The following is a 22,709-nucleotide window of genomic DNA, read 5'->3' on the forward strand; positions in this document are numbered from 1 at the left end:
TAATTGTTAAATATCAAATCTTGCTGGTGTTTACTATTTGTTAAAATTTACTCCTTCAAAAGCCCAGTGCTATCTTTTAATCAGGAATACAATTGACTTGCTGGTGCGTTACACTACTTCTTACGCATTATATTTTAATCTTAAAAACGGTGAAATAAAGTATAACAGCAAAAAAAAAAACTTAGTTATGGTTATACTCGATTTTTCAGTTGCATTTTGTATGTCGTAAACGATAAACTAATTGCCAGCTATAGTATAGTTTTATAACTTAATTTTGCAAACTTGGCAAGTTTAGCTTGTTAGGCGCAAAGGCCGATTAAACATCGCATTAATTTAAACCCGCTAGCTTTTGGGCGTTTTCTATATTTATTCACACGTTGAGATAATGTAAATAAATGTATCGGCTGTCTAGCAGACTAGGTTGTTATGTCGTTGAAATTATTATTTCTTATAAAAACAATGTTTAAATTCATCCCAATTAATCTAAATTTGTTAGATTTTAATAATGTTTAATTTTTAATATATACAATAATTTGTTTTTAGGTTGTTATAGCTAGCATATGTAATCAATCATGTTAAGTGTGCTTTGTGACTGATTGATGACGTAGAAATTATGGCCGATCATCCATTTCGCTCCAACAGCTTTCTGGAGCACCAAGACATTCGCTCAAAAACTATCCCGCCTTATCTCCAACATTCAATCGGTAACATTGACCCCAACGGACTCGTTAACTCACATGCTGTACATTCAATGTCTAGCAGAGACGGTTGGAAGCCCCAGGAAAGTTACCGGGAAAATCTCGGCGCTTTTCCCGTGGAAAATCAACTGGGTTACCGTGATCCACGCTACAACCCAGTCAAACCAAACTCGACTGGTAATGTAGAAGGCTATCACTCTGCTGAAAATACAGACGCATATTCACGCCCTGCTTCGACAAGCAAGCGCAGTCACCACGATCCTTTCATAGCAAAACCACACACAAAAACTGACGACGTTTCCGGTCGAAAAAATACCGCGACAGTGTGGTCGAATCCTTACATCACTTCATCAGTTTCATCGCGCATGACTTCGAAGTCGCATTCAGAGGGCGTGGAAGGGAACGGAAGTAAATCAACTGAAAACGACATCTTGGCGTAAGTTAAACATTTATTTATGTGTACCTTAATTTATCTCCTATTTAAGACATCGCACTCAAAAGTTGGGCAACGCGTCTAAAGGCGTTTAATATTTGTTATAGTAATATCTATGTCCATTTTTTTGTTAACTTTATAAGTGATTCTTTTTTATATTTTGATTGACTATAAACTCCTTTTATTTAATTAATATTTTAATACTAACCGTTACCCACTTGCGAATATGAACTCTGGGTAATAGTTACAGCATAAAATATAAAACCTAAGTCGTCAAATTTGGGGTTGTCCGATTTCGCCTTATCTTATCTTTGAACATTTATTTACTTGTATATATATAAAGTATTTCTTTCCAAGCATAAGATAAAAATAGTTTGGCTTAATTTTCAACCGGAGATTCGCCAAAGGAAGTTTATCTTAAAGCCGAGATGTAAAAGCTTAAAATATGCCACGCCAGGAAATTAATTTATATTTGAAACCTTAATTTTTTTAAAAAATTTATAGTAAAAAAATCGTTCATACTTTTGACCTAATAAATATATTAGCCTGGGAAATTTCCCACCTTTTTTAAATAGTTTTTTTTTCAGATGCATTTGCACTGAAAAAGCATTGGTAACTGCTATATAAAAACATTTAATAGTTCTAGTCACAATTTAAATTTAAAATTTAGTATATTTTTACCATAACTTAAATTGAAATCCAAATACAAAGGTTAAGCAACGCATCGCCATTAATTACAATTGATTAGTTATGTAGGTTTTTCTTAGGGATTTTAAATGTAAGTTTTTATTAGAGATTTTAAATGTAAGTTTTTATTGGGGATTTACATTTCTTGTGCCCACGTTAGAATGTCTTCTAACCGTTCAGTATTTTACTAATCGACTATTTTTGTTTTTCTTTCGCAAAGTCGTGATTTTTTTGTTGTAACTTAATTTGTTTAGCTTTACAACTTCGTTCGTAGTGTAATATTATAAAGTGCTAGTACTGTACTGCTGAAAGCACCGAATTTTTTCGTATACACTCTCGCTGTGGTTTTCGCTGGATTACGTCACGCAACCCAAGCCGATATAATGTTAGGACGACGCGTTGTTCAAACAATAAAAATAATTGCTGAAAAATTAAGGTGTTGTGAAAATGAAGTATTACGACCGTTTGATAAATACACATCGCACACTAATAATAGATTAAAGTTCAAATTTTAAACACTTTTCAAATAAGATTTTTGTTAAGGTTGTATTATGTTCCCTGCTTAAAATGTTTTTTTTTTATGAAAAAATTTTAACGTTGTAGTAACAAAAAAACATTAAATTCCTTAGTTTTGCTTTTGAGGGTTTGTTGTAAATATGCCCCCTTCATTAGGGTAACTAACTGCTAGTTTTTGATATCGCCCAATTTAATACGATTTATTTATTTAATTAATAGTGCTGAGGAAACGTTAAAATTTAACTTGTCGTGTAAGTTACGGGGTTTTGAGAAAATTTTATCAATTTAAAAAAATTGGAAATGTCTTTTATGAATCACTTAAAAAATTTGTTTCTTTTTCTTTAGTTTTCAAAAGTTTGCGTTGGCTGTTAATATTTATTTACTTTTGAATGGATTATTTAAAATGGATACGAGTTTTATATAATATCAGAATTTTAAACTCTTTTTAAATAAGCCTTGTACAAATGTTCCGATTTAAAATATATTTAAACTCAGATTATGTTATCTTAACAATTTTAACAAATTCAAAATAAAATTTGTTAAATTTTAGTTTAAAGTTCTTGAAGTGATCGCGTATGTATACAGGCCCAATATTTGACGCGCATTGTTGGTTAATGACGTAACATCCGTCCTCAGGCTTCGCTGCGCTTTGCGAGTCGGTATATATACTCATGAGAGACCGTAAAAATTTGCGACCCGTTTAAATTTGCGTCGGTGTTTTAAAGAAGTGTGTTTATTGATAAGGGCTTTAGTGAGGGTTAGATTAGAATAAAAATACTATAAAAAACACTTATATTTTTTTCAAATTTTTCGGAATACTGTAGTTCTGAATTTTAACTCGCTGAACTTGAAAAAAAAAACAGTAGGCTTTCGCTTTCTTTTTATTTGTGTTTACGAGTCGAACATTTGAACGAGACATTTTTTTTGTTGGGTTCTATTAAAATTGCTTTCACGCGCTTACATTTTTTGTCGAGAGAACCTTAAACCATGAAAGAGATTTCTCCCTTTGCCAAGAAGAGAGCCTTGCGACTTGCGAGATAGGACAAGCGAGACTCGCGCGTTTCAAACGAGTACTCTTCCGTGCTGTACAGCTCTATCAAACGACTTTTTACTGTCACTATTGTTATGTTGAAGTCAAACGCCCAAACACATGCAGGGATTGATTTTGAAACGCACTTTTTAAAATAAAAACTAATATGTAAAAATTTTTTTTTTTCGAAGTTATGATTTTAAATAACCACATTGGGGCCACACCTACAATTCCTACAATACGATTTTGTAAATATTTAAGGGGTTTAGCTAAAACTTTTAAACTTGATTTAAACCAATTTGAACCTTGAAGCATGTTGCTTGGCCTTTGTTGTTTGAGTTAACAAACGTTACAATGATATCAATTTTTTTAATCAAAACGCAGATTGTGATAATAAATTGTTCATTTCTGTATTACTGAAATAGCTATCAATTTATTAGGTAGCTTAATTCTTGATCAAACTAATCCCCTTCTAGAAAATAGGTAAATATAACATTAGCGACCCTTGGCGGACGTTTATTAATATTTTAATTCAAGTACGTGTTAATATTTGTCGTGTAAAGATCAGCATTTGATAAATTCTCTTTTCTCAAAGCGGTAATAAGTAGGCGGGTATTTGTATACGTAGGATTGAAAGTAAATTTTGTCTCAAAATTTAGTTGAAAATACGTTTGCTTTTCTGTTTATGACACTAGTACAAAAATGCATTATTTAGTTTAGCGTTACGCACTTTCCTTAAATGACTTTCTTGAAATGTCGCAATTTTGTGGTTTAAAACACACGCGCGTTGGTGACTTGTTGAATCATTAGAAAGGACAATGACTCAAACGGAAGAAAAAAAAATGCTTGATAATTTGTGAAACTTTTTGGCCCTATTCATAAATATCCGTCGTCTATTTTACAATGGTTAAAAATAGGAAAAAGTTCTCATACTTTAAACTGTTTTTATTTTTAAATAATTTACAGTAAAACGTTGCGATAAGTCCCATGTTTATTTGCTAATACCAAATACTGACTTTAACATTTCCCTAAATAAACGAACATATTATATTTACATTAGAGAAGGCCTTACGAAATAAAAACCAAAGTGATGTAACCCCTTAACGAAGGAATGCTATGGTCTATGACAGCCCAAGTTGATAAAACCCTGGTTTAGTGTTATCTTTCTGCATGTGAACAATATAAAATTCATTTTTTATTTCGTATTTTATTTTAAGCAACAACCGATGGTAGGTATAAGCTGCCATAAACCTATTTCATAAATATAAAATCGCGTCTGTCAGTTTTTTGTGAGTTCTAAGAATTTGGTGCGGTGTTTTGTTCATTGAGAGGTAATATTATATGGCGATGATATCGCGTTATTCCCTGTAACAAGACACCACCAACCTTGTGTTTCTTAGTATCTTAAACTAAAACCTTGAAAATTTAATTTTTTAAAGTCAACAATTATATTTTATTTAAGCTATTATACTTTTGATATTTTAAAGTATTTTTATCCATTCAAGTAATCAATTGTCTATCTTATTTTTAATAACTTTAAAAATTCATTAAAAACAATATTTTAATTTATTTTGTAGGTTAATTGATGCAGTGAAAAAGAAAAATCAAATTGAATTGGACCTCTGTTTATCTAAAGGAGTAAACGTTAATTCAACATTGGTGAGTCCATTTACATTCAGTAGGCCTTAAATTTCACTAAATTGAACATCTATGTCAGTTTCATGTAATTGGGTACTAAAAGTTGGCTGATGTAGTATAGTGTTGCAGTCAGCATTTTATTTTAAAAAGCTAGTTACTTTTTAAATGACTATCCAATGGTTTCCTGCTGATATGCTTTGGTGTGGTCGACCACTGATAGTGAGTGATGACTAACCACAAATGCTTAAGACAAAATTAATCTCCTTAATGTAAATAAGTTGGTTGTTTCAGAGTTGTATTTGCTCATATATAACTTATCCAAAAATATATAAACTAGCAAAGAAGTCTGTTACTAAAACATTTAAAATAATAATCTTTGTTTGACGAATTTTTACATTAAAGTCATCAAAAATACCTTAAAATGATCTTGTTTAAAAGTGTAAACGATGTGAAAATCAATAAATTGTGGTAATAATACTTTTATTTCAGTATATATAAACTTTTTAGTCCTACATTTTGACAAATTTAAAAAAAAATCTACGACAATTTTCATTTTATAACATACAAAAATATATTAATGTGTGGCAGTGTACCTCAATTAATTAGGCTACTTTGTTATTTTCAATTTATAAATTAATTTTTTTTAAGGCACATTTAAGATTTCTTTACTCAGGTTGATAAATATTTATTTTAATTATAAATCAAGTACGATTGATTTATGGTGTTGATTTAAACATTAAACTGTAATAAATCTAAATATGATGCAGTTTTATATAAAAATCAAACACTGAAAATCAAGAATACCAATAATAACGCACGGCAATTCCTATTACAACAGATGCTATAAGTCCCCCTAAAACATACTTTTTCCATGGATGCTTTTTTTTATCATCATTGATTTTCATATTGTTCTTAATTGTGGCCACTTTTTTACTTAATGCTTCTTTTTTTTCTATTCTTCTTTGTCGTACTGTGTCTTCGTTTTTTGCCTTGTTGTTATTATCCCCTGTTGGCACTGTAACCTCATTTTCTTCGACAGATTCGTTTACAGATTGCTCTGCGTCAATAACTTCAATGGGTTCTTCTTGTTTTTCTCTTTTTTCATTTTTCAGATCATCTGATTGATCTTCTGTGTGTCTTTTCCTTTCGCTTCCTTTATCACCTTCATGCTCTGGCTCTTCTTGTTTTAATTGCGAAATATGATTTGAATCCCCATTTGATCCAGGTCCTGGTGGAGGTGGATCCTCCTCTTCTTCTTCAGATTCGGATTCAGAGTCAGAATCGCAAACAGCAACTTCTATTTTTCGTTCATTGATTCTCTTAAGTAAAGTTTCACATTGTGCAATGGCAAGGTAGCTAAAGCGAAGTTGTTGTGCAGTTTGGATTAATCCCATGCGATATTTTCTCATTTCGAGAAGTGTTTCTCGTATGTCGAACGGAATGTTTTTTTCAAGACACACAAAACAAGTGTCAACTAATGCAAACGTGCCGGAACGGCCGATACCAGCACTACAGTGGATAACAGAGGGTCCTACATCATTCTCTAATACCCCCTTGGCTCGGACACAAGACAAAAATTCTAAAAAAGCAGTTGGAGATTCTGGCACACCAAAATCCGGCCATGCAATGTAATGAAATTGCAAAATAATCCGTGGTGTTTCTGTTTTGCCTTTTGTTTTTGACAACTCCAATTCTCGGATAATAAAATTTGGATTTGTAGTTTCGTGCTTCAGTGCAACTACAAATCCTTCTTCTTCAAAGTTCATTGGGTTATTTCGATCCAGTGGCCAATATTGATGACATTTTCGGGTTCCTTTTTCGATGACTTTGTTTAACATGATAACGGCTTTTGAGTTTTGCTCCCATACCATTTGCCACAGATGACCCGATGTCCCTGGCAGTGGACCTTGGCAGAGAATGTATCTTCTCTCTGATGACTTGATTTCAACAAGATTACTGTTGATGTAATCATTTTGGCCTTCTACTAATTGCACTCTGCTATGGTCATAAGGGCTTACATCACGATAGCGGTTTCTGCTTCGGTTGTCCACTTTTTTCGATGCTTTGCATGGTAAATCATATTCGGCTGAAATTTCCCGGATTTCACGAAATAATCTATCCCAGCCTGGGTGATGATCAATTGACTCAACCAAGTCTCTTATACTACTATTTTGCATGATGGAGGGCATTTAAATTTATTTATCAACATACCTTGACAAAACATAAATTTAGGTTCAAGTCAGTAAGTTGTTTGCGTTTTGTAATATAGGTTCCTGTGTACCCTATTTTCAATTTTGTATTGACTTAAAAAAAGCTTTTGTTATGCAACTTCCTTCTTTATATTCAATACAATACAATCGCCAGGCTTTAAAGTTACATAAAATGGCATAAAATCCTGACTTCCCTTTCTAGCAGACTTGTGGTTAAATTAGTTGAATTGGAAAGTAAGGTTTAATTAATTTTACACAGTCACAAAAATAAGCTGCTGTTTTAAAAACTCTTATCAGTTAACTGATGACTAAAGCTAAATAAATGCGCCTGAAGGCGATTTAGAGACTGGCAAATTTAAAAACCATTACAGAACTAACAAACCAACCACGGCTAACAATTCAAAAACTCGGCACGGCAAGTGATTAACTTACTTTTTACTTCTGGGAACAAAAAAAGCGAAATACGTCACCTATTACGACTGCACTCTTTTGTGCGCAGACTAATAATCTAGCGTTTTTCTTGCGACTCTCTCGTTTTCTTTGCCCTGCTTAACACACGCCCTCCGATTTTAAGTTACGTAAGTTGCGCGTGGCCACCACCCGGCTGTGTAACTTTTTGGCTCAAATTTTTTTACCGTTTTTTCTATTTAAATTTGTATTAGTAAGTTTTACCCCTAACTTGGCGTTTAAAATCAATCTTTCACTCGTTTCCTTACAAAATGTTGGCGTATTTTCTTTAAATAGATATTTTTTTCGTTCTAAAATTTTATTAAATAATATTGTTATTTTTACGTAACTATTTAAAGTTTTTAAACTGTTATTTTTTATTTAAAGCTTGGATACACCGCACTTCATGTAGCTGCCAACATTGGTGATGTCGAAAGTATAGAAAAATTACTTCAAAATGGTGCGGATCCTTCTATACGGTAAGCTGCGCGCAATATTTTTGACACTTTGTCGTTCGCCTATTAAAAAAAATTGTATATACTCATATTTACAAATATACAAAATGTCACCTGTTAATTGATTTTTAATTTTAAGCGATCGTCAAGGCAAACTTCCAGAAACACTTGCTAATCTTCACAAAATATCCATATCAAACATCATGTGTAAGATCGATTTAAACAAGGCTAGAAAAAACAATTCCAGAGGAATGCAAGTACGTAAATCACCTTTTAATAGGTTAAATAATTGTAAAAATATCAGTAACAAAATAAACCTTAGAAATTAATTTTTTTTATATAATAAATAGTTTACCTGCATAATTTAAAAAAATTATGACAAGTATTATTTTTTAAAATAAAATATTAAAGTTGACTGTATTACAGTTACTTTTAAGTTTTTAAATCAATGTTCATTACAGCATCCTTGGAAACTTTACACTGGAGAGCATTCTGATATTACAAGTGAAGCAAGAATTTCCTCAGCTTCACTTTCTTCGATGATGTATCCAGCCCAAATCAATCCTCTTGCTCACTTTGGATCGCCGCAGGTTTACCCGGATGCTTTAAAATTAATAGATCCAAGACATAACAATGCATTATTAGATGGTAGAAACAGTCATCGATCCTCTCCCTACAATCTTGCTCATTTAAAAATGTCAAGAGATTCAACACAAGTGCAAACCAAATCGTACCAAGACACTTCATATCCTTATGATCATTTTCCGAGTCCCTTTGAGCATATGCCAAGACCGAGCAATAGCCATTCAGCATTAAACACTGTCTTGGATCCAAACAAGAAAAAAATGCATCAATCGAAATCTGCCAATTTTAACTCAAATCAAAAAATGACAAAAAATCCTGAGAATCCATATTCAAATTCGACCGGTGTTACTTCAAATGCAAATGGACATTATTTTCCTTACATGCCAGGTTTCGAAAAACATTCAAATTCGTTACAAGAAAGCCCATTAAAACGAAATCCAGTTTCTGAACCTAAATCTTCATTTTTAATTGATGATTTAACCAAAAGAGCGAATCACAAATCAGCACACACTTCGTCATCAGCTAAAAAAGATTCTACAGGAATGCAAATTGATGTCTCCAGAATGAAATCTCCATTTTCCAAAGATTTTTATCGGACCCCAGAAAATACTATTAACTATCCAGCAACAGCACCCATGTATTACCCAATGTACACAAACCCTGACCCCACACTTAAGGGTATGCTTTATTCTTCGTATTTACCCAGTTTTGGACTTAATATAGCAGGTCATGATTTGGCATATGAAAAACAACGACAGCAGCATGAACACCTTTCTAGTCTTGGTTATATGCCTAGTCTTGGTTATATGCCTAAAAACAAACCAGAGGTTCAACAAAAACTTGCATCTACCAATCCTTACAAACCAGTTAATAGGGATGGTTCTAACCATAGTGGCAGAGTCCATGGACAATATTCAGAGCAAGGGCAATATGAAAAACATATAAAGGCCCAAAACAAGCCGTTACAATCAAATCATTACATCGGCCATCAAAAAGAAAAGGCGAAACCCTACTTACCCGAAAGAACACATTCACAATCCAATTTTTCTAACAACACTACAAACATATCGAAGGCAAACAACAACATGCAGCAAAATCATCATCATCACCCAAATGAAGTAGAACAACAAAACACAAAACCTTACAGTGATGACAAAAATCGTCAAAGACGATTTAGTCGCGATACTGACATGAGAACATATTCACCTGTCCAAGATTCAAACTCTAATTTTTCTAAAAACTTAGACAACCTTCTACCTGTAAATTGCCCAACTGTTGAGCAGCAGGGGGCTGCGGTCACTCGAACTGATACCGAATTTTATAATGAACCTAAAAATACTTGTTCTGTAATACAAAGAAATCCCTCACCTACAGCTAATACTTTTTCCAATGAAAATACTATAGAAAACAAAAACAAAGTAATCCCCTCTGAAAAAATCTATCCTAATACTGATACAACACAAGAATATAAATTAAACTTAGGTACAGTAATCGAAAATCACTCTGAGATGGCCAATTTTTCTCAATTTACCAAAGAAACTGTTGATGACCAGAAAATAAATAAATCTATAAATCTACCTAAAGATTCTCCTTGTCAGAACAATCTCATTTTGCCTGAAAACACACCAAACATTAGCGATATCCAAGAATCGACAAAAGAAAATAAAAGTAGAAAACGAAAAATGATTCAAGGTGAGAGAATTTACTTTAATCAAATTGAGTTGTGTATATTCTTTACTTTAATATGTAAAACAATTGTTAAAAGGTCTTTCTAAACAACTACCTTGTTACGGTTTATTATCTTTTGCTTAAAGGTTTAAAAATTAACAGTGTTACTGTATTATTTTAAAAGTTTTGTGTACAGATATAATCTTAATTTAAAACTTTTTATGACATTTTTTTTTTTTTATTCTAAAATAAACTCAGTAGCAATATAGTAAATATAACTTTGTTTGTTAACTGATTTGCCTTGTTTTTTACAGAGAAAAGAAATTCATTTGATTCTGACCAAGTTAGATCAAAAAAGAAATCAGCTGATAGTGATGCAGGCAACAGACGAGAAAAAAGACCAAAAAAATCAGAAACTGGTAACCGATATTTCAGTACCCCTTAGTCAATTTTTTTATTCCTTTTTGTAGAAGTCTACCTGAAAACTATTTTTATTTGTTTAAGTTTTCTTTATTTTTGACTTTTATTTTAGTATCTGTTTTAAAATTAATTTTAAACCAAAGATTTTTTTGCAGAAGATGAATATTTATACCATTGGGATTATGAGGAGTTTTCGAGCACTGAACCGGAAAATGATAACTCCAGTGATGAGGACTTTCTTTGTCCCGTCACAAACACGGTTGTTAATCGCAAATTTAAAACAAGAACAATGCATAGTCGACCAAGTCGACATTCCCCACGACAAGCATTTGTGTCGGAAAAGTCGCACGACAGCAGTGCTGACGAAAAACCTACAAAGAAAAAATCAAATAAAAAGAAATATCTATCGGAGAAGCGGAAAATATCTCATTCTGACAAAAGTTCAAAAGAAAGAACGAGTGATTTAAGTATGTCTAGCTGTAGTTATGAAACTGAGAAAAACGAGGTCGATTCAAATATTTCGAAAAACAATAACATAGAAAAATATTCAGTAGTTAAAAAGAAGACTAGAAGAAGGAAAAAGGTTAACCAATACGATTTCTCTCTGAAGAAAAAGAAAAAAAACAAGTCGAACAAAAATGCGAAAATTGTAAAAGGTAAAGGGAGACCTCCAATCCTTGACCACAAAAATATTAAAGACAAGAAACACTTCAGCAAACATGGTACATTGAAGAAGAAGTTAAAAGGGGAGGGAAAACATGATTTAAAAACTGGTGAAACATTACATAGTCCCAAGCCTGTTTCTAATATGAACATTCAGTATACACCCTTACCAAGAGAAGCAGAAACACCTTTAATCAATGGTGAACAGAATCAATCTGCTAACTTAAGCTCCAACAAATCTTTAATAGAACTATACACTGGCACTTCCTTGGTTGTTCAAAATGAAGCTGAACAGGATAATAATCTTTTTGTTAAAGACCATAATACTTCAAGCAATCAGTTGTTTGCAAATGAACTAACTGAAGCTGAAGAAAAAGCACTTCTTGAAACCAGTAAAAATTTCAACACGAGCAGTATTACTGAAATCGACAACTCCAGTTCTAATAAAATCCTGGACAATGCATCATCTTCTAGTTTACCTGTCAGTGAAAGCAGACAACAAAAAACTTTGTTTCCAGTTTCTGGGTGTAGCTTAAAGGAGAAAATTCATCACAAAAAACATCGTAAAAAATCTAAAGAAGCAAACATTGAGAAAAAATTAAATAAAAAGACGTCCCCTTTAAAAGTTGCATCAGAGCACAGACCTTCAAAAGAAAAATCGCAACCAAGGTAATATTTGTAATGATATTTTTTTAGCTTTGGTATTCTTTAAATTATGTAAAGCAATCATTTTAAAACTGATTTTTTTGAAACATTTTTTTAGCACATCTGGTAGAAAGGGAAGACCACCTGGCTCCCAAAACAAAACTAAAAAGAAATCTGATTTGTTGCTTCATAAGGAGAAGAAAAAAAATCTTAAATTAAATGTAAGAAATTTAAAAATAATTTGAAGTTGTAATTTTCAAGATGACTAAAACTAAGTTTTAAAATTTTATTGGTTTTATTATTCAGTTTACTGCTGGTGATTCTTTGTTAATTTCAAAGGTGAAAGCTTCATTGTTAAGGGAGGATAAGTCACAACATCTAAATTTAAACCAATCTTTACCTGGGGTTCGTATTTTTGTGATAGATTTTGCACTTGTAACCACTTATATACACAAATGTAAATAATATTAATAGCCTTATTCTTAAATTAACCGATTTTTTAGATGTCATCAGAATCCTTGTGTGAAACTCCAATCAAACGACTCGAAAAAGATGAAAAGGGTATTTTTTACTCCGGGAGAAGTACTCCAAAACTTCATCACCCTTCTCGATCTTCAACGCCACTTGGTTTTGCTAAAGAACGGAAGCTCTTGTTCCAAACTCCTCTGCCATCGAGTAAAAAATTGCAAAAAAATAATCCTGAATAAACTTTTTAAACTAAACAAAATACTAAAACTTTTTTTTTATTTTAGATATGAAAAAAATCACTTGCAATTCTGCCATTGGTGAAACTATGCTTCATAAATCAGCAAGATTAGGATATATTGTAAGTTTTATATTTTTGTTATTATTATGCTCTTAACACTTCAATACACTTGCGCCACGGCTTAATGATCTACTAGTTAACTTAATAAGCTTCTGGGTGTGATCCTAACTGCTCCCATGTTGCAGTACCTTTGAGTAAGGCAACTCCTGCAAAGCCAAACCCCTTTTGGCAAGTTGATTATCAGGCGATAACATCAATGATATTTCTAACTTTAAGACTTGCTTAAAGTAACAAAACTTTGCGTTGTGGCCATAATGTTTCTCATTGCACCCAAAAGTTTAGGAAAAAAAAAAATGCATAAATAATATTAATAAAATATATATTTACAAAAACTATTTCAAAAAATATGTTAAACTTGAAAAAATAAAATAACTTTTAATCTGAATTAGGATAATATGCAACACTACCTTGAAAACGGCTGTGATGTAAATGTCAAGGACAATGCTGGGTACACTCCCTTGCATGAAGTTTCTGTGAACAATCGAGTTGAAGCAGCAAGGTTGTTGTTACAATATGGAGCCGATGTTAATATTAATTCAACAGATGGCACAAGGTTAGTTGTCTTTTGTTTAAATGCCAGTAATGTTCCCAAAAACCATTCTTATGTTGGTATTTAATGAGAAGTTGTGAAATTAGTTTAAAAACTTTACTAAAGTTTATTTTAAAAAAATCGACATCTTTTTGTGTTTTTTTACTTCTATAAAATTATAACAGTTTTGTATTTCTTGTGCTTTATTGTATATTCATCTTATTTTAAAGGCCTTTACATGATGCTGTTGAGTATAACCACTTGGAAATGGCCAGGTTATTGTTATCTTGTGGAGCTGATCCTCATTTAAGTAAATTTTCTGGCAGATCCATTCATAACATGTTCAGATGCAAAAAAATGGAAAAATTTATAAATTGTAAGTAAATATTTAATAGATTCAACAAAGTAAAAATATTTTAAAGATGTATTTTAAACTGAATTACCTTTATTAATCTCAATATCTTGTAGGTTATTTAAAGCAACTTCAAAAGTTGGAAAAGAAACTGATTTGCGACCCCGAATTAGAATGGAACTTTCAAGCATCATCAATATTAGGTAGGAAAATTTAAAAGCCTCATGGTACTTGCATATTTCTGAATGGTTACCAAACTTTACTAAATTTTTTTTGGTGAATTTAAATTTTCTATATTAATGTTAAATTTGTTTGTAAATATAGAAAAAAATGATTTGCTGAACTACAACGCTCTTGATCATCCTCCAAATTCTGAAGTAAGCTCAACCGAAATTGTTTTTGAAATGTTTGAAAAACCTCCTGTTAAAACCTTTCTATGTCAACCATCAAAAACAATCAAGTAAGGATTAGTGTGTTTATATATCACTGGCAGCCTGTTGTAGTGGTAGGAACTCTTGCTACACCACACATGAGGTCGTGGGTTCAATCCCCACTGATCTCATGCTGTAGCGCCCTTGAGTAAGGCACTATAAATGGTATGAACTCCCGCTGAGCCAGCACTTAATCAGCAGCATAATTACCGGGCAATTATAGTCTCTATAATATCCATAATTGCCACAGGCAACTCGAGACTGGGTCGGAATAACTTACGTTACTCTATGTTGAAGTCGCGCATTCGACTTTCCCACATCAAGGATAAAGATATATACAAAAAAAAAAACTATATCTTGTAATTTAAAATTGAATGAAGTTTTTTAAATATTTGTCGCATTAAATTTTTAATATCAAAGTCTTGTTTTTATTTTAGTCGTGCAAATTACATCTTGTTACCTGATGTTTTAAACAAATATAAGTTATCGAAAGGTGATTTCTTATTGAGATATCCTGTTGATGTAAAAACAATTAAATTCAAGGACCTTAAAGCTCAAATATCTGGAAACTGGGTGAGTTTTTGTTTCTATTTAAAATATAAGTGAATACTAGTAGAAGTTATTGATGTAATATTAAATGGACAGTACTTTCTTTTTTTGATTATGTCTTATTTTCAAGTTTAAAATTCATTTAGGTTTTAAAATTGGTAAAACAGACAATTATTGTTTTAAGTCAACATTTAATAAAAAAATAATATTTTTATGTTTTTTATTGCTGCAGGTATGCAAGAACCATTTAGTTTCCAACAGAAACGATTTAGTTGAAGTCATTCTAAGTGAAAAGATGGCAAAGTATGAGTCAACAATTATAAAAGTTCTTCAAACTGGGGAAATTATATCTACAACACAAAAAAACACTGAAGTAAACCCTCCATTAGTTATAACAAAAAAACAAGAGCCTTGCTGCTCTTACACAATTGATAAACCTGCTGGGGCTTCTATTGACGATGCTCCTATACCCTCAGAGTTGCCTTTGGACCAGGTTGGATTTATAAAAGACGTTAAGTGTGAACAGAAGGAAGAAATTGATTTGGAGTGCAAAGAACAAAGTTGTGAACCTCCGATTATGGCACAAATTAGTACTATACAGCAATCTGACTCTATACTAGACAGAGATGATGTAAATTGTGCATCACCTAAGCCTTTACCTAGTCTAAGCCTTCCTTCATATACCGAACCCTTGAATAAAAGCGTGGAAAATAAGCTCGTGAATTCTCCTGTTTGTGCTAAAAATGCAGTTCTACTCGAAAGTCATTTAAATCATGATTCAGATGCCAGCGTGATGCAGTTGCTCAGTAATTCATGTGACAAGCTATGCAACGAAGAGTTTTGTGTCAATAAAAATGTCTCCTTACTTTCTTGATAACAACACCTAATATTTTATCCCAATTCAACATTTTTGATGCTACAGATTTTTTTCATTTTTTTTTGGAAATCTATATATTTCCAAAAACTTATGATTCAATATTTTATTTGAACCTTTTTTAACTTTTGCACGTATAAATGATGTATTTATTTCTAAGACCCAAAGTATTTTCTTTTATTTTTATTTTCCTTTGAGTTGCATTATTTTCATTCCACTAAAATAAATATACATTGTTGCAAAGCAAATAAAATAAGTGAAGTTTAACAAAAAGCAATGTAAAGTCATGCCAGTAATTTTAAAAAGTATTTACTTTAATTGCAGTTTAAAATATTTTATCTTACCAACTGAGATTTGACAAGTAACCCATGGGTTAATTAGGTTTATTTTATAAAAATATATAAACAATTTACAATAAACCAAAAAAAACAATCGCTAATAAATCATTTTAATAATAAAAAATTCCAAATGCAGCCGTCACACAAAATAATGAGTTCTAAAAAAATAATTAGAATAAAGTTTTATAAAGACCTAAATATATTTTTTAAAACACATGAATTTTGGATATATGTACTTTCCCAGTTCAGGATGGCAAAATTTCTGGCTCTAACATGGAGTTTCTTTAGTTACACCTAATCAGTTTCGAGTTAACTTTAGCAGTTTGGGATGTTATTGATTCTGAATGATCAATAACTACTTTAACTTTTTTTTAGTAGGAGGTAATAATCTTTATGTTGCCTTACCATGGGTAGTTAAGCCAAGTGTCCAAACCAGTAAATATAAATTAGAACTAGATAAAATGTAATTTGTATCAAAGGTGATATAGTTTTAAAGCTTGACATTAGTCAAAAACACGGTAGAATGTCGTAGTATGCATCTAACTTACATACAACACAATGTACACAGTAATATAATTTTCTTAAATAAACAATAACTTACATTCATAAAAACATCTTGTGCAAAGTTATCAGTATCAGAATCCCAAAAGCATCTGCATCCCATTTTAACTCCTTCTCCCCTCTGTTCACCAATCGTACATTGGACAACAAATTTGTAGCGATCAAAACCCATATCTAACAACATTGCATTTATTCAAATAAGAAATGTAATTTTAATATCTTTTTACAATGATAGAATAAGTATTAGTTCATAAAGGCTTATTTTCAGTAACTACAAGAAAAAATTATAAATATTAAAAAAAAGACATTTTAAACAATATTTTTTGTATCCAAAAGTAATATTTAACAATTAGAAAAAGTAAACACTTGTACAAATATAACAAACTACTAAAAAAAAACAATTTGAATTTAACCTTTTAACTTTGTCTTAATTCCATTTGAAATCTCTTGGGTCCATGTAGCTACTTCTTCAGAATTGTATTGTTTGCCATTTAAGTGTTCATTAACTACTTGATGTATGCATTCCTTTACTGTTGCTTTTTTAAACCTGTAATTAAAAAAAAAATACGACTATTTTTGAACTACGTTAAAGGCAAAAGTAATAATTCAACGGAAAAACCAATAATTTTTATAAAATATACTTTTGTTGAAAGTTTGGTCGAATCATATAAGTATTCTCATCTTGTTGTTGCTCTACTGCAGTCATTTTTTAAATAACTTGAATTTTAATTCAAATATTTTAAATTTGTTGCTATGGCTAATGGAAACTGCGTTGTTTATATTGCAAAAGGTGTAACCGTTTTAAGTTATTATAAATGCCATGGCATGGGAAACTTAACTTAAAATGATTTGGTTAGTTTAATATAAATGCCATGGCATAATAAACTTAACTTAATATGCATTGTTCAGTCTAACTATTCAAATAAATACTGCTTAGCTAACATTAAGTTTAAAAATATTTAAAAATTTGTTTTAATCTGACATTTTTTTCACGCGTTGTCAAATTAAGTTAAATCTGATTTGTTTTTCCATAAGGGGCACCATTTCAAAACACATGTTTGGTCGTTGATATTTGTTTTCGTCGAGTAAGTTCGTTGGACTTTCTTATATATTTTTTATTTCAACTGCCTGATTTAATCATGAATTTTGATTCTTTGAGTGGTTATCTACATGAAGTAAGTTTTGCTTTATTTAATATTTTTTACAACCTATTTAGGTATTAATTTCATTACTTGAACGAAATGTTATTAATCATTGGTATTTTTTTCTTGTACGAACTGACGAATAAAAGAAATAAGCAATTTGTATGATAAATTTTAAAAAATAATGCTTTTTGACAAATGTAGGTTTCTGTTGCTCTGGATAATTATGATGCAGCATCTGTAGCAAGATTTCTATCGTTTAAAGATCCTCATTGTGCTAATCCTAAATTGCATAAAGAATCTGCAGAATCCATGTGCCAACGATTTTTGCAAAATCCATATGATGAAATTTTTGCTGCTCATATACGGTAGATCTCAATTTAAATACAGCCCAAAAAAAATAAAGTGTGTTAAGAAAAATGCTTTGTTTTGCTTTTAAACCAGTTTTAATAGATTATGTGAACTTTATGGTTCTTAAGTTAACTCATCGCCTTTAAGGTCTTTAAAAAACATTTTATTTCTTTTATAGTCTCTCAAAATATATATATTATATATATAATACAACCTTATTTACCCTAATTTAATAATCACTTTTTGCTATGTTAAGTTATTTGTTATTGAACTAGGTATGCTTAATTTTTTTAATGTATTATATTTGTTTGAATATGATATAACAACTTTTTTTACAAATATTAAAACTATTTTAGTGGTTGCTGGGCATTAGCTAGAGGTGACTACAAACAAGCTTATTCCTGTCAAGTGTTATCTGTACAAGCATTTGTTCGTTTATTCCAATCGCAAAAAGATGACAATTGGTAACTAAAATTAATAAAAATAATGCTTTTTTTGTTTTGTAATTGTTAATGATATTATGATGTTTGTATTTATTAAACTAACATTTAAATGTTTAGGGCTTTAGAAATCATGTATGTTCTAGTTTTGGATCTACGAATTTTTGCAAATAATGTAAGTTATTAATTTTTTAATGGCTGCAACTTGAATTTACCAAGAATTTATATTTTCTATTTAAAAATATTAATATCTGCTTTTTTATTTAACAGGTTGATAACGAATTAAGTAGAACGGGCAAAGGTAAAACTGGAGACACCCTTGAAAAAGCAGCAGACACAATTATGAGCTGTTTTCGTGTATGTGGTAGTGATGGGTAAGTTGTTATTATGCTGTTCATATTTATATTTTGTAAAGTGTTATTTAATAGTAAATTTTAAAAAGTTTTAGTAAAAATTTGAACTTTCAAACTAGAAGCATTATACAGATAAATTACAAAGTATAACTTATAATTCAACTAAGACACTACACGTTATTTTTTATCATTTGTGTGCTATTAAGAAAGTTTATATATATATCTTTTTATTTAAACATATGTTCCTTAAATTTAAGGTGTTTTAAATTATGTTTTATTAACAGGCGATCTGCTATTGAAGTATCCAAAAAATGGGGCATGCTTTTTCTAGTCAACCAATTGTTTAAAATATATTTCAGGTAAAGCATCAACTTTTCTGATAAGATCTGCTTAGACTTTATGTTATAGTTTTTAATACCAGCAATTGAATTATTAACCATTAAAAATCAAAAATATTTGTTTGTAGGATTGGAAACCTTAATTTATGTAAACCTTTAATAAGAGCAATCGAAAGCAGCAACATTCGAGATGACTTCACTCTTGCACAGCGTGTTACTTATAAGTATGTTTTTTTCTGTAAAAAGTATACTTAAATGTCCCATATAATGCTATAAATCTAAATAACTTTTTGTGTACTTACCTTTAACTACATATGTATAAATATATACTTTTTTACAGATACTATGTCGGTAGAAAGGCGATGTTTGACAGTGATTTTGTTCAAGGTAATTTGTTTTTTGCAAATAATTCAAAAAAAATAGTTAAATCTGCTTATTTGCTTAACAAACACTCTTTTTTGATGTGGTTAGGCTAACTTCGTGACTTAAACATAGGGTAATGTAAGTTACGCCAACTAAATCTTGAGTTGCTTTTCGCAGTTTGGGATAATATAGATTGTAATTGCCCGATAATCAAAACTTTCTTGCCTTAGTTTAAGTTTAAAAAAATTAATGCTAACTATGAATGTTGGAAGTTTCAATGGGTTGTTAGGTACTTTAACCATTTAATTATATTTTTAAGCCGAGGAATATTTATCCTTTGCGTACGAAAACTGTCATTCCAGTTCCAGAAAAAATCTCAGACTTATTCTTGTGTATTTAATTCCTGTTAAGATGTTACTTGGAAGATTACCTTCATTGGAACTGTTGGAACATCACAACTTAATGCAATTTTTACAAATAGTAAAAGCAGTAAGGTAGGATACCAAACAAAATTCATAGTCAAATTTTTTAAATATTCTTATTTGTAAGAAGTTTTTAATTTTTGTTCAGAACTGGACATGTGGAATTATTAAACGAAGCCTTGCTTACCCATGAGCGATTTTTTATACAAACTGGGGTTTACCTTATATTGGAAAAACTGAGAGCTATCACTTTCCGTACCTTGTTTAAAAGGGTTAGCAATTTGTTAGGAACCCATCAAATTCCATTGCAGGCCTTTTTGGAAGTTTTACAAGTCCAGGGGGTAAGTATTTGTTTAGTTTGATATCCATACCCTAAAAAAATGTGACAAATTAGGTTTTGGGTTCGATTCTCACTGCTTTATGTTGTTGCCCATAGACTGATTAATATGCTATACATAGTAATAACTTCTGCTGAGCTAAATCTTATTTTAGATTAATTAATAAGCAATATTAATCCAAATCAGCCAAAGACATTTAATTTAAGACAAAATAAACTCTAATACTTTATGTTTAACATTTGTGTAAAAAAAATTCATTAAAAATTACATTGTATACCTATAAGCATTCTATTCCTATAACGTATACTTATAAGCAGTCTATTTCTACATAAACTATTAATTATTTCAATTTAGATTAAGGATGTTGATATGGATGAAACAGAATGTATTGTTGCTGGGTTAATTTATACTGGAAATATTCGAGGTTACATTTCACACCAGCATAAAAAATTGGTTGTTAGCAAAGTGAACGCATTTCCTACTGTAGCTACAACTTGATAAATTTCCTAAAATTAATCTTTTAGTTATTATTTTGTATCTGGTTTGTAAAATTGTAATTAAGGCTAATCTTGCTTAAATAAAATGTAACTATTTTTCTTTTTTATATTTATATTTAACAAACGGTAATATTTATACAAATCATTAAATGAGAAAAGAGCATTACATTAAACACAAAACAAAGTAAGCAAAACTTCATAACAACTGGCTGTTTTGATAATACATTTGTTTATTAACTCAAACAACTATTAACAGGTATTTTACAAATTTATTTTTACTTTTTTCGATTACCGGCCATAATCATGGCAATTCTTATAAATATGTTTATTGTGTCCATGTATATACTCATGCTTGCATTTACTGGATCAAAAGGCCTGGCTGCGTAGTTGGGATGGGGATGCGTTTCTGCCTTATGTACAATTCTTTGGGTGTCATAGAGTAGAAAAGCTCCAAACAGAACTAATCCCCCATAAATTGCCATAGAGTATAGTCCAGCTCCGAATGCACTTGTCGGTGGAAAAAATGCAGATCCGATGCTTGAAAGAAAAACTACGCCAAGACCAGCAGCCAATGGGCCTCCCATGTAAAGAAATTTGTCACTTGGGGCACATGCAGCAACTGCTGATAATCCACCTACAATTCCAGCAGTGTACCAGGCAGCTCTTATCATAATAGGACCTCCAAGCATGGTGATTGGTGCAATAACAGCTCCAATCACTGCTGTGTGGAGTAGCCATGTCATTTGCTTTGCACCAAAACCTGGTTGGTATTCAACAGATCGACAAAGAATTGATGTACCAATCATTGCTCCAATAGTTAAAACCATTGAAAGTATTCCATTAGCAGAAACAATTCTCATTAATGTTGGGTTTCTTGATATGGCGACTGCTGTAGTAGCTGTGGCTGCAATAGAGGCCCCAAAATACATGTAAGTATCTCGAATCCGCTCTTTAACATATTTTGGCCAAAGTGCTGCGTTATCAATCGCTCCTGTCTGTTTCGAGAGGCCCAAGCCATAAAAACATAAGGCACCAATTCCCAAAACTGATGCACCAGCTACAGCCCCTTGTCCAACTCCAATAGCACTTATACCAGATCCTTTTGCCTTTGTGCCAGTTTTCATTTCCACCGTTCGATTAAATCTAGCTTGAGCTCGACTGACTGTTGTGATGTTTGTTCGAGGGGTGACTTTTCCGGAAATTCCATTTTTGTTGACTTGCAAAACGATCTTTAAATTTGGAATTTTAAAACTTGATAGTTTTTGTGCTTGAAACACAGTGGCAACCTTGCTTAATAGCATTCTTAAATAAGGTTAAAATTTAATACAAAAATTCAAAAAGGGCAGCTATTAAAATACAATGAAGATAATGTTAAAATTAGTAAAATAGAATTTTTCATGTATAACAGTATAAGCAACATATACAAATGTAATTTAGTCTAATATCGTGTGTACAAATTCGTCGGCTCGTTTAATTGTAAAAAAAACTAGGCAGCAATTTACCTTATTTATAATAAATACGTTTATTTATATTTTTCTTATCTAAAAACAGTATGTAACGTTCATACGTTACATGCTATTTGAACTGCACAAAATAATTTTTTTTATAACTTTTCAATCGACTACAATCATGTCAACAAATAACATGTGGTCACGTGATAGAAAATGGTTTTATGACGAAACTTCCAGCAATTATTATGGTAAACACTCTGTGACTATTTGTTTTTTATTTGAATATTTTTTTTACTTAGCTAAGTTTTTTTTTTTAATAGTATATATATATTCGAAAGTTTAATTTATGGTCACGTTAAATATTACCAATAAAATAACCTACTTAAGTTTTTTTAGAAAAAAGAGATTAGAAAATAACCAAATTAATTCAAGCGTTACAAGTTTACCCCGTCGGAAAAA

General features: G+C 31.1%; 5 protein-coding genes across 5 annotated transcripts; 2 read left to right on the forward strand and 3 right to left on the reverse strand.

Moving 5' to 3' along the window:
- The first annotated feature begins 548 nt into the window (after positions 1-548).
- LOC145751469 (uncharacterized) lies at positions 549-15,921 on the forward strand. Its single transcript, XM_082567631.1, has 17 exons — positions 549-1,134; positions 4,942-5,023; positions 8,047-8,138; positions 8,254-8,371; positions 8,576-10,391; positions 10,682-10,786; positions 10,943-12,119; positions 12,214-12,316; positions 12,402-12,500; positions 12,599-12,770; positions 12,848-12,921; positions 13,311-13,474; positions 13,681-13,826; positions 13,919-14,005; positions 14,127-14,262; positions 14,671-14,806; positions 15,015-15,921. Exons 1-17 carry the CDS (start codon positions 614-616, stop codon positions 15,654-15,656), a joined length of 5,670 nt encoding a protein of 1,889 aa, XP_082423757.1. The 5' UTR covers positions 549-613; the 3' UTR covers positions 15,657-15,921.
- LOC145751470 (tyrosine-protein phosphatase non-receptor type 2-like) lies at positions 5,455-7,235 on the reverse strand. Its single transcript, XM_082567632.1, has one exon. It carries the CDS (start codon positions 7,189-7,191, stop codon positions 5,797-5,799), a length of 1,395 nt encoding a protein of 464 aa, XP_082423758.1. The 5' UTR covers positions 7,192-7,235; the 3' UTR covers positions 5,455-5,796.
- On the reverse strand, positions 15,825-17,335 carry LOC145751471 (dynein light chain Tctex-type protein 2B-like). Its single transcript, XM_082567633.1, has 4 exons — positions 17,197-17,335; positions 16,969-17,102; positions 16,596-16,729; positions 15,825-16,152 (listed from the first exon to the last, which is right to left on the reverse strand). The coding sequence occupies exons 1-4, from the start codon at positions 17,259-17,261 to the stop codon at positions 16,105-16,107; spliced, it is 381 nt and encodes a 126-aa protein (XP_082423759.1). The 5' UTR covers positions 17,262-17,335; the 3' UTR covers positions 15,825-16,104.
- Positions 17,336-17,604: 269 nt separating this feature from the next.
- LOC145751240 (PCI domain-containing protein 2-like) lies at positions 17,605-21,306 on the forward strand. Its single transcript, XM_082567345.1, has 11 exons — positions 17,605-17,730; positions 17,902-18,065; positions 18,405-18,512; positions 18,609-18,663; positions 18,759-18,862; positions 19,126-19,200; positions 19,308-19,403; positions 19,520-19,566; positions 19,862-20,036; positions 20,113-20,305; positions 20,657-21,306. Exons 1-11 carry the CDS (start codon positions 17,695-17,697, stop codon positions 20,798-20,800), a joined length of 1,197 nt encoding a protein of 398 aa, XP_082423471.1. The 5' UTR covers positions 17,605-17,694; the 3' UTR covers positions 20,801-21,306.
- On the reverse strand, positions 20,883-22,363 carry LOC145751241 (growth hormone-inducible transmembrane protein-like). The gene has a single exon (XM_082567346.1). It carries the CDS (start codon positions 22,098-22,100, stop codon positions 21,075-21,077), a length of 1,026 nt encoding a protein of 341 aa, XP_082423472.1. The 5' UTR covers positions 22,101-22,363; the 3' UTR covers positions 20,883-21,074.
- Positions 22,364-22,709: the final 346 nt, after the last annotated feature.

This window comes from Corella eumyota, chromosome 4 (assembly GCF_963082875.1).
Source record: "Corella eumyota chromosome 4, kaCorEumy4.1, whole genome shotgun sequence".
Lineage (NCBI taxonomy): Eukaryota > Metazoa > Chordata > Ascidiacea > Phlebobranchia > Corellidae > Corella > Corella eumyota.